The sequence below is a fragment of the Carassius auratus genome, chromosome 6 (genome assembly GCF_003368295.1).
Source record: "Carassius auratus strain Wakin chromosome 6, ASM336829v1, whole genome shotgun sequence".
Classification (NCBI taxonomy): Eukaryota; Metazoa; Chordata; class Actinopteri; order Cypriniformes; family Cyprinidae; genus Carassius; species Carassius auratus.
Window position 1 is genome coordinate 5,267,521 of NC_039248.1, and position 19,612 is coordinate 5,287,132.

Genomic DNA, 19,612 nt, shown 5'->3' on the forward strand with positions numbered 1-19,612 from the left:
TTTTATTAAAAAAGGTTTTACACCCAAGGATATTAATAGTACATTTAACAAATGTGTTTGAAATTATATGCACTCACTGGTCAAATATTACTCACTCAGAATGTTTTATTTCACACACTGATGTTTACTTCTCGCCTTTGTTTAGTTATAATTTTCTCCTGCATCAATATTTAGCTAAGCTGAATATTTTGGCTCCTGATAGTTCTCTTGAGGTCTTGTAAATTCTTCCTCTTTTCAGAGACAGTTTTGTGGGGACTGGCCTGAATAAATTGATTACTGTTAGTAAATCATCTGTCACACTGAGTTTATGAGTCATTGTGGATTCATCAATCCCCCGCATCCAATGGTCGTATTGAGGAACAACTGAAAAACTAAAAAGTATTTGACTTTTCTCTTTATAAATATATATATATACACACACACGGTCAGAATTGTTGTTGTCCTTGGTGCATATGATCAAAGATCTGCATTGTTTATCCTTTTGATCTTTTATTTAAAATATCACAAAAATCTAACTTTTCATATGGAATAGGAAATTAAATATCATTATGAAATGTTTTTTTCTCAAATACATGCTGGACACGGTTACTGGTACACCTAGAAATTCTTATGAGTAAACTATATCTGAAATATATTCCCATTGATATTCACAATTATGAGCAGACCAGGGTGATAATGAACATGAAATTATCCAGCCATGGCTTCCCGTTTCACAGAAATATAAATAGGAGGGAAAAAAAGGCCAAATTCCAAAATTAATCACCCATCATTATTAAAAAAAAACAAATAATAAATTTCTGCTGTGCAGCACAAGCTAATTGAGCTTCACAATTAGAAAGTGGCTTTAAGAAAAGAGCTAGAGCAGTGAAAATTGTCAGGGATCTGCAAGAAATGGGACCCAAATACAAATTGAGCAGACAAGGGTATTTTATTAACAAGACGAAGACTGGAACAGCTGGGGAATTTGCAGTGAAACAGTTCAAACAGACAGGCTGAGCAGTCAACAATACGGGCAGGAGGGATGACCACTGAGACAGTCCAAGATGACCACGGGCCCAAGCACAGAGTAGGCAGCTCCAGAGGAAGGGCCAGGTAGACACAGGAAACTCGTAGCTTCAAGTGAAACTGCAACGTCACCAGACTAGTCGCCAGGTAGAGACTCATAAGACCAGAGACTTGACACGTGAGAGAGGTGAGCTGCTTCCAGGCAGTGGGGTTCAGTGGTCAGGAAATCTGAGTGGGGCCAAGACAGGACAATACACAAAAACAAGACTCAAAACGACACAGACAATTGAAGACAAAATTAGAACAAAGCCAAAGAAAACCAAAGCTATAATCCAAGAGTAAGAACAGAACTCAATCCAAAACTGGAACAGAGACAAGATGGACAGGGCTGTCAGGGCAGGATCCTGACAGAAAATTACCATTTCCACTATCAGGGCAATAATTAAGAATTTCCAACCAATAGAAAATGTTCCAAACTTCCTGGAAGAGGACGTGTGTCTCTATCGTCCCAATGCACGGTGAGAAGGAGAGCTTGAGAGACCAAAGACTTTTGGGGTCAGAAACTCTTTTAAAAAATGATCACACAGCCCCTACAACACCACATGTTGTTTGGGAGAGCTTCAAGAAAAAAATCAAGAAAAGAAAAAGCTTTCACCAAAGAACAATCTCCAGCATAGTCAGCTGTCAGACACGACTGGAACTTCAAACGGGACTGGTTTCTATGGTCAGATGTAACTAAAAAATGACCTCAAGATGGGTTTGGTGAACACAGGGATAAAAAATATGTACTAGGGGTGTAACGATACGCGTATTCGTATTGAACCGTTCGGTACGAGGCTTTCGGTTCGGTACGCGGTACGCATTATGTACCGAACGGTTCGTTGGACTAATTAATTATATTTGGAAAATAAAGAAAAAATTGTGAAATATAATGATATGCGTTCAACAAGGTAGCCCAATAACCCAAACGACGTAACAGGCAACGCCCCTGACACCCCCGAAGAAGAAAAAAAAACCACCAGCTTATATGTTTATGTTAGGCTACTCAGCAGGCGCTCGCTCACTCAGTACGCGCTGAAGGCTCGTTGCAAAATGGCCAATGCGTTTAACAGACCACAAATAGAAGATCCTCCAATAACCAACAGGTCTGGTGTTTGGGTGCACTTTACCAATCGATCGGGGCATCCAAACAAGCACGGTAATCAAAATGGACTAGTACTGTACTGTGTCGGAATTTCCTGAGCAGTACGATTCAATTAACAGGCCTGCACGTTATAGAAGAACTGTTATAAATAGAACGTATGCACGGGCAGTTTTGAAAACTCCACCTACTTTGCTCTTGGCATAGTGCAGCGCAAATCGCGTTTTATCTGAAGGGCAACGCTGAGCCCAGGATCCAGCGCCGCGCGTATCGCGTCCTGTGTGAAAGACCCTTTAGTCATTTTGCAACGAGCCTTCAGCGTGTGCTGAGTGAGCGAGCGCCTATAGTGGAAAACGCATGTTTTAAGAATATTCTTAATGTAATTTAGCCCCGTTACTATATTCCTTCACGAGCCCATTTCAGCCAGACCGTAATTCCTGCTTTGTTCCAAAAAACATAAGCCCTATAGAGAACCAATTGAGTAAAAACACACTCAATATAAAGAGTTATAGAGTTCCATATGAAAAGTTACATCTTTGTATTTGTTCATAACTACTACAACAATATAACATTTTCAATTTTTTTTAATAAGGAGCTGTTTTTGTTTTATACAGTATGCTGCTAAGAAAACACCATAGAAGATGGGTAAAGAATAGACCATTGTTCAATGTAAAAAAAAACAAAAAACATACTTTGTTGCCAATTTGTTCTTTTTGCTGTATCTAAAACGTACCGAACCGTACCGAACCGAACCGTGACATCAGTGAATCGTACCGAACCGAACCGTGAATTTTGTGAACCGTTACACCCCTAATATGTACACAGATTTTTTTTTTTTAAAGTGACTTACTCTGTTAGAAATCTTTTAATGGGTGATTGGGTCTTCCAACCAGGCAATAATCTAAAAACAAACCTTAAAAACAACACAAAAAATGGGTCACTGGGAACAAAACCAAGCTTCTGCTATAGCCATTCCAGTTCCCTAAGCTGCATCTTATAGAAAATTGTGAACTGAAGAGGAGAAGCACCGTCATGGAGCTGGGAATTTGAAGGGTCTGGATGATTCTGGATGAAGGAATGGTCTCTGATCTCTTGTCTTTTTTCCCCATAAAAGTTTAGATTTAAAAAAATAAAAGATCTAAAGGATTAACAATGCAGATTTATTTTCATAGCCACCTTTGATCATATTTACCAAGGGTACAAACAATTCTGACCATGTGTGTGTCTGTGTCTGTATTTATGTATGTATGTATGTATCATGTGCCAGGTCCATATTATATTATTTAGCTCCTTTCTAAATTCTGGTGACAGTTATATAAAGGACACAATCTCAGCTTTAAATTGGGGTTATTCTCATCAAAATTGGAGGAAATGTTAAGGAATTACAGCTCTTTAATATGTACCTACCCCCTTTTTCAAGGGACCATAAGTAATTGTAACCATAAGTAACCTTAATGATTTTAACTGAATGTGGAAATCTCTAGTAGTGACTAGTGAATATTTCAGTTTTTGATTTTTGCATTTATTAGATTATTTCCCAACAATGTTTTTTACCTGACCATAGTGTATTCAGACAGAAAATGGAATGTTTAGTATGTAGTATGTTGTTTAGAAGGCCTGTGATAGTATAAAAAATTAATAAAAAGCTAGTCACTTTAGTGTTGGTTTGGACTGAGCCATAAATATGGATTCATAACACAGTTGAGAGTTTCCTTCATTAACACTGCTATGTAACTGCTTCCTCCTCTTTTCACCTTTCCGTCCGCTCGTCATCTCATGGACATTTTTATACTTGGGCTGACTGTCACATCTACTGTCTTTTTGTCAGGGTTAAAAATGAACAACAACCTGGAGCTGAACTGCATTTGAAATTTAATTCAGTCAAAGCAGACATAATTGCACATCTTCATATTAAATATTATTACAAACAAATACAAGCTCAGTGTAAAAGTGTGTAACACAAGATGCACGATTCATCCCCATGATCTACAAGATTATACAATACATGAGTGATTTTAAGCAGAGTTATGCCATTCATCAAGAAGTTCAAACATCCTTTTGTTTGAGATCATCTTACCTGAGCTTTGGCAGTGTCTAGATCCAGTCGTATCATATGAGAGTCCACTCCAAATGCAGAAGCACTGTCATCAGAAGAGGAAACCAAAGATGCAGAGAGTAGCCAGCGAAAAACATTTTGTTCCCCATAGCATACAAGAATTAGAACAGCGGAAGCATTTTATCTTCATACATCATCATCAGATACATGTTTTTTGAAGCTTTATATCCAGCTGTAAATCCAGAAAATAATGCTAAGATTTTCTTCAGTTCTCTTACTGATGTAATTTCTTAACTGTGGGTTTGACTGCCAGCGATGATGTAAGTTATCATACTGTTTCTTTTTTGAATACAACAAAAATAATAAGGTATTATAACATAAATTGAGTAAATTACTCTTAAATGGACATCATTTTTGTTGAACATTGTGAGGCAGCTGAGGATGGAATATAAAAACATGAGTTCATCTGCACTGAAAAATGGCTCCTCAGAGAGCTCTGATTGCAAAGCCACAAGTCGCGTGAGAAACGGCTCTCAGTTGCCAAACCTTGAAGTTTATAAATCATCTATCAAGGATTACAGGACTAGTTTAAATAGAGAAAAAGACTTGGACTCAATACTGTCATCTCACTGTTTTAACCAGATTCCCTTTTCTCAGGCCTCGTGGACTTTTTTAAGCCAGTCTGTTGTACGTTGAGAAATCAAAATAAACGTCTTTTGCCTATAAAATAAACAGAAGATTCCAGATATTAAGTCTGTGAACATTTCATTCAAATGGCAGATTTAGTCTCAAGACCTAACAGAACTTAAAAGGATATTTAACCCAAAATGGAAATTGTCATCATTTACTTGTGTTCCCGTAGCTCAATTGGTAGAGCATTGCCTATCAAGTGCAAGGTTGGGGGTTCGCTTGCCCGGGAACACATGATAGGTAAAAATTGATAGCCTAAATGCACTGTAAGTTGCTTTGGATAAAAGCGTCTGCTAAATGCATAAATTAAAAATGTACTCACCTTAATTTTTGATTTGTTCTATTCTTTCAATGAATTTCTGTCTTCTGTTGAACACAAAAAAGACATTTCGAAGAATGCGGGTAACCAGACAGTTGCTGGTCCCTATTGACTTCCATAGTATGAAAAAACAAAACAAAAACAAGTCAATGGGGACCAGCAACTGTTTGGTTACCCACATTCTTCAAGATATCTTTAGTGTTCAGAAGTAGAAAAAAAATCATAAAGGTTTGGAACTTGAGAGTGAATAAATGATCACAGATTTTTCATTTTTGGGTGAAGTATTGCTTAAGGTCAGGTCATGACTATATTCATATCATCTGTACTATAGAGACAAAGCTCGACTCTAGCTCTTTTCTCACCAGCATCTGCAATATTTAGCTTTGAATGCATCCAAAATGCTGTTGCTTGAATGTCTTCAATTCTGAGGTCTTTTTTTGCTGGCTACCTGTATCTGCTCTGTGCCAACACTATCCTCAAGGGTCTGATGCTTCACTCCTTCAATCTTCTCTCAAGCTGGACGCACTTCAGCCACCTCTTGATGCAAAGCCCACATTGATTTCTATATATAAGGGACTCTAGTAGAAAAGCACTTCTGATACAATTGTGCTGGATAATTTTAAGATTTCTTTTAATCATTTCATTTTAAAAGGTTAATGCTGAACTTTCTGAAAGTCATATTTTCCCACTTCAGGTCCAAAGTTTCATTAAAAATGATGTCAGGAAAATTAAACTGTCATTTTAATGGAGAAAATATCATAGTATAATGGGACTGAGCAGAAAGTGCAGTGAGACAAAAATCGCATGGACTATATGTAGAGTGAAAGTAGATACTTTAACAATATGGTAAATGGTCTACAATTTTAAAATGACAAAAATACTACATTATAGCTTAATGTTTAGCATTACAGAGCATGCAAAATCTATCTAGTAATATGACTGTATCCTATTAATATATTAAATTAATAAGTCATTAGAATACAGCAAAAAATAGCAGTCAAAACGGTGAATATATATGAATATATATATTGACAATTTCTGAGGCTTCCAAATTAGCACCACAATCAAAATTTTACTTAAAACCTGTTGTAAAGAATCTTTCCTCATCTTATTGATAATTTGTACTTTATTTTTATCAATAAAAATCCCCACCTTCAGTTTGTGGTACACATGAAATCTGGATTTACATTATAAGCCAACAGAATTTTATCTTACCTTTCTGGCCATAAATATACAGTGGAGATTAAAATTAGACAGCAACCTGCAATTTCCTAAACTGCTTTCCTAAACTCACTGCTAGTCCTATTTGAAGTTATCCTAACAGGAGTACAAGGGCAGTTTTTAAGCATATTTCATTAAATAATTGTATTTTGAAACAAACTACTTAAATTAGATATTTTAAAAAAATCTAATCAAATCAAAATTAGAGAACACTTCAAGTTAATTCAGCACTTGTCGCTAATTTCCTTAATTACAGGACTGAGATTTTAAGATTATGGGCCACTCTAAGTACCATGTCCATGAAAGCCAAATGAATGAGAAGGCAGCACAATGTGGAGAGTCTCTACGGAGAATCGGTTCAGCACTGCAGCTGGAATTGCTGAATAGGGTAAGGATCTGCCTCGGCATGTTTGGACTGAGAGCCCACTCTGAAGTGACCAAGCATCTCATCAACAGAAAGAATCAAAAGGCTAAGCTCACCTTTGCTGAAGAGCATGTTATAGTTCACTTCAGTGATGAGAGCAAGTTTAATTTATCTGGGTCTGATGGGACTTTTTTTTATGCAAGACAATGCAGCTGTAGGTCTTGTAATTAACATCGCTGGTTTACATAGGTTCCTCACTGTGAGAAGCAGACCTAACTCTAGAAACAGGACGGTTTCATTTACACAGGAATATAGCATTAGCAGACCTCAAGAGTGAAAAACAGCCATAAAAAAGTGGAAAGGTCTTATGTCTGTGATACAAGAGACACAAATCATGTGCCGAATTGATTGTGTTCATGACTCAACAGTGCTTTTTAGGATGAGGGACATTAAAATGTACTGCATTCTAGACTATAAATGACCAACAAAGCAGTAAATAGATTCCAAACCTTTATTAATTGGTCATCAAAGGCAAGTATATGTTGTCTCAATACTCAATTTATTATTTTACAAGGACTACAGCTTGTCGTTGACAGTTTGATTCAACTGAATTTGAATTCCATATACCTTCTGGGAAGTATTTATTACTGTTGGGGGTATAACACAACCTTTACTCCAACCAGACACTGGCACAGTGTTTTACAAAGAGAAATACACAAGTACATGTAATAGAATCACACTGTTGAACTCATACTGTTAAAATACAGGAAAAAACTGCTCCTCAAAAAGGTGTTAGTAAAAACAAGACTTATTAAAGTCTTGTTTAATACTGGAATCACTTGTCAATGCCTGCAGAAAAGTAGTGCTGGTTTCATTTTAAACTGAAAAAAAAAAAAAAAAAGTTATAATAATTCCTTACAATACATAATGAAAACCTGTAGAAATACCTTTTATTGGATTTTTGGCATTGAATAACCCAGTCATTCACTCAGATGAGAAGCACTGTTTTCATAATCCTAAGTACTATGTTAAAAAGTAAGAATGATAACTTCATTTTATTGACCAAACTCTGGTCTACACAATTCGGTTCATAAAACAATAAAACATGATTTAAAACTAAACACTTTAAGTACTATTTCAAACTTTAAACACAACTGGTTTAAAATCTTGTTAAGAAAAGAGCATATTAGAAACAGTGAAATACAATACAAAAGTAAAATACATTCAAATCATCCCTATCAAACCACTGGACAACACTTGACGGGTAAGAAATGCTGTAGTCAAACTCTTTCAGTAGTGTCTTACAAAATGTATCTCAAAGTAGAAAATGCAATTTAGGACAAAATCCACATCACAGTTGACAATCAAGGTCCAGGTTATAAAGCTAAATAAGTCAGTGTAGTGTAATTGCATCATTTTGGAAAGAAAGACCACAGCAGAAAGAGCATCTAGACAGTCTGTGGGCCAATAAGCAGTGGTGCTTCACTGTGACTGAGAGGAGGCTGCGGTGAGGGGTTCGAGGCTGAATCCGTCTTCAGCTTGAGGATGTGCTGCTGTAGATGCATGACCCAATCCTCCTGTACGGAGAGCGGCCCTCGAAAAACCTCCTCACAAAACCTATCATCACGCACAAATAATCACTTACTGTTCTAGTCTTTTAGTGGATATTTTTATTATTTATGGACATTTCATTACAATGATTGCATTTTGACAACTATTGGGGGGCATAATGCAGGACAGATTCAACATCAGATTCCCTTGATCTTTTGATATACAAGAAGTCATTGTGCTATAAAAAACATTCTGTACGTTTCAGAACTCAATACTTTTTTACGCATGCCGTATTTTTATATGAAAATAAACAAACTGAAAAACTTTTAGTGCTTTTCTATAGTATTAAGCCTCAAACGTCAAGTATACATTTGATTGGTTTCTTCTTTAAATTATAACGTTAAAATATAAATGGTATTATAATGTTATAATAAAAATTTAAATAACAGGGATAAACCCTTAAGATAACATGTAGAAAGAAAAAAATGCATCTTAAGCATGCAGAGTAACATAAGTGGACTTAAGTGAACAATTAATTGCTGCTTTGAACATTTACGTAATTGTGGCATTCATAATTGAATCGAGATTAGAAATTGGATTAATTGTGCAGCTCTACTGTTTAGCCCCACCCAGCGATAGGTGGTAGGTAAATGAAAAGAGGTTGACGCAGAAACCAATTTTTTAAACTTAATTTGATTAATTTTCTTTTTAATTAAGTACCAGACCACGTCTGGGTCCTTTGTTCACTACATTTTACCGTGGATTTGTTTACAAACAAGGCACAATTTGACAGGATTTTCATAAAAATTACAACTAAAAGATGATGCTGTGCTGACTATATTGGATCTGACAGTAATTAAGTGTGTTTATTACATGGTCACTAATGCTTTGTCTGTTACTACAGATCGTTTGAAATGTGCTTAACATCTATGGGTTTTTAATCTAAAACGGAGCATTCTGATGAGGCGGTAAAAACATAACAGAAAGAAGCCTATTACATCTAAATGTTTTTTAATGTAAAAATCTTGATAACATTATAAGTGGACCCCAGAGAACAGTACAAAATAAAAAACAAAAGCCAGTTCATTTTTTCATTTAGTACTGCCCTTCAAAAGCAAAATAAGATACTTGATAAATGTTTCCTACAAGAAAAAATTCATTGTATTTGAAATGTTCTTTTTTTGGAACATTTTGTACTAGTTGTTTATGAGTCCCCCAATTGTCCTCTGTGTAAAAAGTTGCATCTCAAAAATCATACCGTCACTGCTGGAAAGGGTTCAAATATGTATAAGATGCTGGAAAAGCAAAGAATGTGCAGGATCTGAAGAGAAGTTAAACTGCTAAGGACAGAAAAGGGACCCATGAACAATTAGCAAAATAAAATAAAAAACCATCCAGGTTAGGACAAACAGTATAAATAATTAAATTATGTATACTTTTGAACGTTAATTATACTTTATTCAATTCAAATGTTTTTGTCTTATGGCACATATATAAACATCTATTATAAAAATACATGGAAATTTAAGCTACTGAATGTAAAAAAAAAAAAAAAAAAAAAGGTAATTGCAAGCTTCACACAATTGACTTTTTCTTGCATTTGTAAGTTTACATCTTGCAATTCAAAAAAAAAAAAAAAAAAAATCTCAGAATTGCCTGATATAAACCTGTGACAAACTCACAATTCTGACTTTTTTCTCATAATTGCGAGTTTATTTTTTGTATATTGTGACATTTTTCTCTCACTTCTGACTAACACAGTTTCAAGTTAAGTCAGACTTGTGAGATATAAACTCGCAATTCTTATAAAATATCTGTCTTTTTTCCCCTCAGAACTGGACTTTATGACTCAAAATTGCGAGTTTATATCACAATTCTAAGAAAAAAAGTTGGATTTGTGAGATGCAAACTCGCAATCACAAGAAAAAGAGTCCGAATTGTAAGAAAAGTCACAATTACCTTTATTTTTTACTCAGCAGCGGAAACAACCTTCCATAAAAATGGTATATTCAGGGCAGCACAAAATAAAAATATCAAGAAATTTGCTTCATCCTTTTAAGCTCAAAGGATACTTTGGTTTATTTTGGTTTTGTACGCAGTGGAACATGACCCCTTTTCAAAATAAGCTTAATTTGATCATGTGCACGAACATAGGCAGTCGACACATGCACACTAGAAAGAATCCTCCTTGTCCAGTGGCTGTGCCTTTTCTCTCAAAATGTTATTAGCGATAAACGTGTCTGTACTCGTTTAAACTACAGTTGTAGGTATCTTTTAAGCCCCTCACACAAGCACTCGTCCAAAATCAGGCATTTACAATGCTGATGATATCCAACATGGGCACTGTATGCATAAAAGTATACTTTAGGCCAAAACGTTTGCAGATCCCTGATCTAGAACCATCAGAGGTATAGATGGCAAAGTGGAAGAATAAAACCACCAGGTTCACTGAACACAAACTGATTAGTGGTCTGAACTCACCTGCACTTAAGGGAGTACACCTTCCCTACCAGCTTTACTAGGCTGGTCTCTGGTGGTCTAGGCACCAAGGATGGAATGTTTCCAGCCCGAGAAGGCTTTGAAGGCTCGGTTTCCCCTGATACACTCTCAGAGTGAGATAAATGCTTTGGAGGACGCCGTTCACAGCCTAAAACAAGGACAGTGATTCTCACCATGCATATTAATGTTCTTTATTGGTGAAAACAAAATTTGCAGCCTTAGTTTAAACGAGATATTTCCCTTACCTCGAGGTGAACGAACGTTTAGTTCACTGCGGGCTGTGGGGATCTGGATCAGGCTGTTTGAGGACAGTTCATATGATGAAGAGCGTTTTTTGTGTGATGAGGAGGAGTGGCTCATCCCTGCTTTGCCTTCTCTAGTTGCTTTTTTGTAGAACTGGGATACCTGCAGCTGACCCGCAGTGTCTCGAGCTGCTGATGAAGCTGTGTGTGAACCAAGACGGACGGACAAGGAGTCTGAGGAAGAGTATGGAGTGGAGGTTCTTCTGGAGGCCTACAACAGAGGGAGACAAAGAGACAATTTGTGAGTATCATGACAAGAACAAGACGTTGCTGGAAATTTTGTGTACATGCAAACCTTGAGAAGGAACACAAATTCTTCAAAATACTTAAAATTAATCTGTATTAAAAATAATAATAATAATATATATTTTATTTTTTGCAAATGTAATGTTTAGGTCACTTTGGAGTTTGGACCCAGGGGTATATGGCGTATAAGTTATCAAAAATAATTTTAGAAGAATAATTAATACTAGTTCATACTCACACAATTTTGTTGATAAATATGAATATGTATGAAAACATACAAACCATTGCAGCATGAAAACTTGATCTTTTTTTCATCTGAAAGTGAAAGTTTATGCAAGTAAAATAATGTTGGTTTAAAAATAACATGGTATTATCACTGAAAACTCGGACTTCACACACAGACATTCTTCATTTTTCAGCAACTGATCATATACAATATGTTTTTATGGGTCGCCATACTTGACTGTATGTCATGTAACTTTCACATAAATATATACAAATAAGAATCCATGTAAACAACACTGTTTAAAATAATTCTCAGATAAATATTTTAGAATAAATTTGATCAAATTCTTTTCCACTGGAGAAAAAGTATTTCATTAGTTTTAAACAATTCAGATCAAATTTAATTTATGCAGTGTTGCTGATAAGGTGAAATTCTTTTAACTATTTTTAGTGGGTGAGAGAGTAAGTGACATGACATACATTCAAGTATGGTGACCCATACTCAGAATTCGTGATCTGAATTTAACCCATCCAAAGTGCACATACACAGAGCAGTGAACACAGACACACACACACACACACTGTGAACACAGACCCATATTTTTGCATAGCATGAGATCTGCAGTTTAGTTTAAAGATTAATTATTGTGCACCTCTAGCACTCCATGCTGTCATTAAAACAGCATGCCACAGGAAAAGTGATCAGGTGCATTCCACTAAATATGAGAGTGGAATATTTAATGTAAATGTGCATATATCGAAATGAAAACGGATTTTAAAATAATTGCTTTCTTCATCACTTTTCTCATGCCAGGAAAAAGAGTGTGTATGCATGGTCTAGAATGTCAGTAAGATGCGTACATATTTACGTCAAGTTTATTTTTTATAAATTCCGATATGTGGGTGGAAAATTGAGTACGCAGTTTCTATCCCTATTTTGTGCATACACAACGTTTATAAATGAGACCCCTGAAATGTGAAAACAGCATACAAATTTTAAATGCAGTTATGAGGGTTAAAGTTTATATTTACCTGAGAAATAAAATTGCTTAAGATCTTACAATTAGTTTTAAGATAATACATCTACCCTTTTTTCATGTTTTAAGTGCACCTCTTATAAACTTGACTGTGGTTTATGCTTATAACAGTTCAAAGCACTTTCTAATAAGAAAAAGTAAAACAAACTAGAATGATATCAAATCAGCAATTTCGCCTGGACTCACCTTCTTAACAAAAGGCAAGTCCCCCCTCATGTAGTTTTTATGGAGCTCTGCTACCTTCCCCGGCTCCTTCTTCATCCAGGCTGCAAGGGTTTCAATAGGAGAGCCGATGACCTTCCAATCCACTCCCTGCTGCCTCAGGTGGGCTCTTGCGTGGCTGGCCAGTGCCTTTCGATTCTCAAAATCAAAACCGCAGAGTTCACAGGTGGCATCACAGCCTATGGCAGAAAGCGTACACAGTGGAGAACACAAGATATGAAACAGACATTGCATCAACCTCCAGAAAAACATCTGGATGGAGTCAGCTTTTGTCAGTTTGTCCTTTGAGACTTAATTTGACTATATGTAAAATAATAATGAGAGCTATGCATATAAATGCTGCTCTAAAGCCTGATGCATCATATTTGATTTTTCTGAACAATATATGAACAATGAAGTTATTTCAGTCCAGCAATGTTCATCTTGACATATTATTGTTATTTTTTTATGTTTACTTCATTAAAATTCACAGCAAAAAGACAACTCTAAACCTTGTTTTTCTGTATTGTTGGAGGTTATACTGTTACCGAGAGGTAAACAATCATGAAATTTCCGTGTACCTGTAGACATGCTGTCTGAGGCAGCTTTCTCTGTTTCACCAGGTGACAGAGGTAACGTCTGAGGTGAGGGTGCTGCTTTTTTCCACTGTGCTGCCACTTTTGATGTAGGTTCTGATTTGATTTTGGATGCCCGTTCAGTGCCCGCCCGCTTCATGAGCTCATACAGGGCCTCTATGGGTGGGACTTTCAGGGACCACCTTGCCCCCAGCTGTCGTAAATGACCACGTGCATGACAGGATAGGGCTTTACGAGTATCAAACATCTCGCCGCAGTAGTCACAGCATACAAACGGTTTGGGCTCCTGCTTCTCAGGCTTAGGTGCTGTGGAAAGCATACAGAAATCATCATAAACTGAACAAAATAAAGCATTAGACTTGCTTCTGAGAGTTACAGGGCTTATGCAGGTTTAAAGTGAAAAAATTGAACTTCTAATAGACCTACATTACGTTTAGAAAAGAAAAAGAAAAAAATACTTAGGATACAAGGTCTCTGGCATGCAAGGTATCTACTGGCAGACTTATATCAAAGGGAAAACAGGTATCCTCTGCCAACAGATATCTGATATCAAAGAGAAAACTGGTTTTCCAACCCCTCTGACAGATAGTTGTTCTGGTTTCAATCATAAATTCACTTAATTTTATTTAGTTTCTCAGAAAAAACTAAACAAGACTTAATATCTTCATTTTGTATTTCAAGTAAATGTATTTCGATTTAACGATGTTTGGATATTTGTAATAAATGAGGGTTTTTTTTTTTTTTTTAAGCAGATGTCACATTTTATGTAGTGACCATATTTATGTATTGTCAAATGCCAATAAAGGTTGTCACACAATGGAAAATTTTGCTTTCTTGCAATCTATCTATGCTACAATGTTGCATCTCACACATCGAGGGTCACAATAATCTATTAATCGTTAAATAGATGCAAGAAAGTGAAACCAAAAGTAGCCAGGTAAATAAATGTAAGAAATATGACCAATAAGAATTAATATGCATATAGTACAATTATGTAATTAATGTAGGTTTTCACATCTTAATTTCTTACATTTAGTTTAGATCTTTACTAATAAATTAATAGCATTCCTAAGGCAAAAATCCAGTGAAACTCAAATGTATAATCTGCATGTTAACCGTGTCGGCTGAATTAATTACAGGAATGTGTAGGAAAACAAGCATAACAGAAGTGACTCATTTTTTACGCACCGATGACAGGTGATTTAACTGTGTTGGAATCAGACTGAGGTGTTAAAGGGCTGGTGGGAGTGCTTTGTGGCTTAGGAGACTCTATGACAGAGATATCAACTTCCACAGGCTCATCCTTTGGTTTCGGGATCACAGTCCTGGAGCCTTTCTTGGCCTTTGGAACTTTGTGAGGAGCTAGAGGAGGTGAGGAATGCTGGGTAACGGGTTTAGGGGACGGGAGGAGAGGGGCTACAGCAGTGGGTACAGAGGGGGATACAGGTGGGGTCAGTGAGGGCGGCCCCATGGGACTGAGAGATCCTGCAGAACTACCACTTTGGGCCATGACCTCTCGCAGCGTGGCCATGGGAGACCCCTTGACGGACCACTCAGTGATGCCCAGCTGACGCAGGTGATAGCGGGCATGACTGGCCAGGCTCTGACTCTTCTTAAACTTCTCATGACAGAATTCACAGTTGACATCTTTAGATGACTCGCCTTTGGTGTAAGAAAGAAGCAAGCATGTCAGGACAGTTTTTTTGTTTTTTTTGTGACAGAACTGTATCTTCTGGTATATTTGATAATTATAAAACTGACCAACAACCAAAGTTTGTTAGATTTTGGATGCAAAATCCTGCCTTAATTCCCCCTGTGAAGAAGTTTTAAGTTAACTGAATATTAGATACACTACTGTTCAAAAGTTTTGGATTGGTACTTTTTTATAATGCATTCCTTTTGCATTTATTTGATCACAAATACAGTGAAAACAATATTATTGTAAAATATTAATATAGTATAAAACAACTGTTCTGTTTAAAAAAAATGTTAGACAGTCATTTATTTCTGATGGCAAAGCTTAAATTACCACGACCCTTCAAAAACATGCATATCATGCACTGTATAAAAAAAAGAAAAAAAAAAAAAGTTAATGAGTAATTTCTTACTCAAAGGAATAATTCCTTCCCGGCCTCAAACTTCTGGAAGCCAGAGTACATGTATATTGTTATTGCCCGAAAAAAATAAAAATAATTAGAACAATATTGTATAAACAATTTCATAATCAGGTTCCTTAATTTTTTGACGAACATATTTCCATGACTTTCTAGTTGTTCTTGGCAGGAAAGAATAAAAAAATAGATAAATTAAGATCTCATTAAAAAAGAGATTTTTGTCAATTTGAAAACTTCTAGTCTATAGAAAAATATTAGGCTATAAGAAAAAAGAAATTTCATTATTTTTTATTAAGTTTTCCAGGCCGGAATATCAACAGTGTCTTTAAACATTCTTAAAAAAAAGAATAAAAAAAGAAATAAATTAAAATGTTCACCTCGAGAGAGTGATCTAAATTCAGCTTTTTTGCCAATTGGCAAACTTGCTGAAACATCTAGAGAAATCTTTTGCTTCTTAACTGAGGGAGGTGATTTAAATTCGCTTTCCTCGTTGAAAGGCAATTCCTCTGAAACATCGGTAGAAATCTTCAGCTTTTTATTTGGGGGAGGTGATACCAATTCTCCATTACCACTGAGGGGCGAGACTCCTGAAACATCTGGAGAAACCTTTTTCTTTTTCTTTGAGGTAGGTGCTTTCAATTCTTCTTGGCCACTGAGTGGCACATTCCCTGAAAACTCAAGTGAAATCTTCTGTTTTTTAGCTGAAGGAGGGGATTTAAATTCTACTTCGTCACTGAATGGCAAGTTTCCTGAAATGTCCTGAGAAGTCTTCTTCTTTTTGATTGGAGGATGTGTTCGACGAATGGATGTCAGTCCTTTAAACGACAGAGGAGCAAGAGGGGGATTTTTGCTAATGGAAGGAGTGGAGGAAGGTGACGAGTAAACCTCAAAGTCCGACCCTTCCAGCTGCCCGGCACTGGCCTTTTCCTTAAAGTCCACACTCTGTATGTATTTATGGAGCATGTCTATGGGAGCACCTTTAGAGTCCAAATTCACACCAAACTGCCGCAGGTGAGCCCGTGCGTGGCTGGAGAGACCTTTACGGGTCTCGTACCATGCTCCACATAACTCACATACATGGACATCATGCCTCACTGAGGAATTAATCATCGATTCTGGTAACAAAAGCACAAAACACATTTTGTAGTTAATTGGAATGTTACAAGCAAGGATTGCTTCATCATTTTAACTAGCTTGCTTTATAGAGTACTAAAAATGTGCCAGTCCAAGCACATACCGAAACATTTTTGATAGTTACTTACCTAAATTGAGAGGGGCGTCTGTTTCCTGAGGGGCCCAGAGGGGTTTGGCTGAGGCCAGTGAGAGGGAGGTAGAAGGACTGCATTCACTGAGCCTGTATTCCACATCTTTATCAAGAGATGAGGCTAAAGATGGAGTGGACACTACAATCTTCTTTGAAGATGCTTTATGAGGTTTCCCTACAGCAAAAGGCGAAGAAGAGCGACCCGATGCTGATGATCCTTTTACAGCAATAGGGGAAGACGAGGAAAGGGCATATTTTTTCTTTACAAGGTTGGATATTTTAATCTTCAGTTTGGGCCCAGCATCTTTTTTGAGGTTGGGGGACTTTGTTTTGTATTTTTTAACAGGGCTGACCTGTTTTTCGAGCTTGGGTAGAGTTCCACCTCTTTCTTTCATTAGCTGGTACAGAAGGTCTATCGGAGCTCCACTGCTTTCGGACACAGCCACTCCCAGCTGCCTGAGATGATACCGGGCATGACTGGAGAGACCCCGTCGGGATTCAAAACTGGTCCCACAAAACTCACAACTATGGACGAGTGCTGTAAGAATGTGAGAGAAAATGCATGATGTGATGATGCTCGTTTTTTTCCTAAAGGGAATGCATTTTGTTTTCTAGACTGTAACAAAGAAATCATAACTGAAAAAAAAAATTAAAAACAAAACAAGTGTCAGTGTTTTTAAAGGAATAATTCGCCCAATGATAAAAGGTCTGTTCCTCATGATTTTAGAAAGACTTCACGTTAAATACAGACTTTTAGGTAAAATAAGGAAAGAAAAAGTTTTCAACTGAACTGTTTATTAAATTGAGGCTGGAATACACAACTTTCAAACAAATTTTAAAAAAAGTGAATAAAGTGAAGTGACATTCAGCCAAGCATGGTGACCCATACTCAGAATTTGTGCTCTGCATTTAACCCATCCGAAATGCACACACACAGATCAGTGAACACACACACACACTGTGAGCACACACCCGGAGCAGTGGGCAGCCATTTATGCTGCGGCGCCCGGGGAGCAGTTGGGGGTTCGATGCCTTGCTCAAGGGCACCTAAGTCGTGGTATTGAAGGTGGAGAGAGAACTGCTCATGCACTCCCCCACCCACAATTCCGTCCGGCCCAAGACTAGAACTCACAACCCTTCGATTGGGAGTCCAACCCTCTAACCATTAGGCCACGACTTCCCCACATTTTACAACATTAGGCATTACACAAATAGATTACACAACATTAGGCTTTACACACTTGTCGACTTTGCAAATGGTTACAGAAATGGCATCATACACTAAATGGCAATGATCTGATCACATACTACACCGATTTACAGGTTGTTGGGAACACAATGAAATCAGACAGAAAGCAGAGTTTATCATCTGCCTTTGGTGTACTTACAATCAGAGTCATCCATGTCTTTATCTAAGTCTGTCTTCAGACACTCTTTGGAAATATTGACAGAGCTCGTCTTCTTTGCCGTGTCTGATGCTGTCTTCTCCATCGCTGGAATATCCTCCTGGTACCTAGAAAAACAGATGATAAATTAAGACAAATTTCATCTAATGCAATATGATGTCTGAAAAACATAAGACTCAAAAACTGATAAAAAGATAAATAGTATTACATAAGTAACATTTTTATTAAGAGTATAGCCATCACTGTAATAAAAATAAATAAATAAATAAATAAACAAACGAATAAAAAGAAAGGGGATGTTAAGGTAATGTTTACATCTTACTGCAACACTGACAAGCAATTCGTTTCCTTCTCTCGTTAAACATTTCTATCTCTCTGTAACATTACCTGGCTGAATTTGTGAATAATCGTTTATTTTAACGAGTGTCCCTACTGGACTTGTTAATGTTGTGCTGTGATGACAAACCAAGAACAACTTCCCATCTCGTTCCAGCAATGTATAACACAATGGACGCGCACACATGCAGCTAGCACGAGCTAATTATTTATCGCGCATTGCAAGTCGATTAAACAGGTTAGGTAGTCTGCAAAGGCATATAACCTTCGGACTGTTCGGCTACATGTAGCTAACTACATTGAAAACAAAGTGTTAAAGAAAATAATGCTCAAAATTACCTTTAAGTGGCGAGGTTTCTCTTACAGGAGGAAATGAAGGCACCTTAATCAAAACAGCACAGTGGAGTGGCAATATCCAGTCAAACTCAATCGATAGCTGATTTAGAAAACGCCACACGAGGGCGAATCACAGGGGCGTGGCTTTAGTTAGAACTAGACTGTGCGGTTTTGCATACAGATTAGCTGTCGAGATTTAACTTTACTTTTAAACTGGAGATTTATTTAACATCCTCATGTTAAATGTAAAGATAAAATCTCACAGAACGAGAAAAAAGTGTCTTTGAAGGTACAGATAAACTGCAGGGGAGCCCCTCCACAGTACCGTATTTGGTAAGCAAGATTTTCTTGTACTTTTTTAGTTTAGAATTTGTCATATATGTAATATACAAAAAACTCAATTGTAGTGATTTTTATATATTTTTAAACAGTATATTGAGCACTGTTTGAGACACTTTTTGTGCCGATACTGCTACAATAATTTAATGTCTTTGCCTTTTGCAATGATTTACCTTTTTTGATGGTATTTCTTAGCAAATACTGAGAATGATGCAATGATATCATATATTGAATTTAATTCAGTTTATATATATATATATATATATATATATATATATATATATATATATATATATATATATATATATATATATATCAAGGTAGGGATGTAGTAAATGAGAACTGGATTACAAACCGGAAAAAT

At 36.6% G+C, this 19,612-nt stretch overlaps 1 protein-coding gene and 1 long non-coding RNA gene across 3 annotated transcripts; both read right to left on the reverse strand.

The window, feature by feature from the left end:
• Window positions 1-909: 909 nt before the first annotated feature.
• Window positions 910-2,379, reverse strand: LOC113088216 (uncharacterized). Its single transcript, XR_003285866.1, has 2 exons — window positions 2,338-2,379; window positions 910-1,272 (listed from the first exon to the last, which is right to left on the reverse strand). It is a non-coding gene; the product is annotated as an uncharacterized LOC113088216 (long non-coding RNA).
• Window positions 2,380-7,293: 4,914 nt separating this feature from the next.
• Window positions 7,294-19,241, reverse strand: wiza (WIZ zinc finger a). 2 transcript variants are annotated; one of them, XM_026257672.1, is made up of 11 exons: window positions 18,913-19,241; window positions 18,220-18,344; window positions 16,830-17,369; window positions 15,945-16,682; window positions 14,642-15,115; window positions 13,439-13,759; window positions 12,843-13,057; window positions 11,677-11,709; window positions 11,092-11,359; window positions 10,829-10,994; window positions 7,294-8,413 (listed from the first exon to the last, which is right to left on the reverse strand). In XM_026257672.1, the coding sequence occupies exons 2-11, from the start codon at window positions 18,320-18,322 to the stop codon at window positions 8,245-8,247; spliced, it is 3,027 nt and encodes a 1,008-aa protein (XP_026113457.1). In that variant the 5' UTR covers window positions 18,323-18,344; window positions 18,913-19,241; the 3' UTR covers window positions 7,294-8,244. The 2 variants fall into 2 exon arrangements, with proteins under 2 accessions (XP_026113457.1, XP_026113458.1); XM_026257673.1 differs by lacking the exon at window positions 11,677-11,709 and having other exon boundaries at window positions 18,913-19,240.
• Window positions 19,242-19,612: the final 371 nt, after the last annotated feature.

Bases quoted from the DNA above. Each gene is read 5' to 3' on its own strand.
- wiza (XM_026257672.1), bottom strand. From the start codon at position 18,322: ATGGAGAAGACAGCATCAGACACGGCAAAGAAGACGAGCTCTGTCAAT. The intron at 11,710-12,842 runs GTGAGTCCAGGC...TTTCACTTTCAG, and splicing joins ACTTGCCTTTTGTTAAGAAG to ATGAAAAAAAGATCAAGTTT. The intron at 11,360-11,676 runs GTTTGTATGTTT...CCTCTGTTGTAG, and splicing joins CAAGTTTTCATGCTGCAATG to GCCTCCAGAAGAACCTCCAC.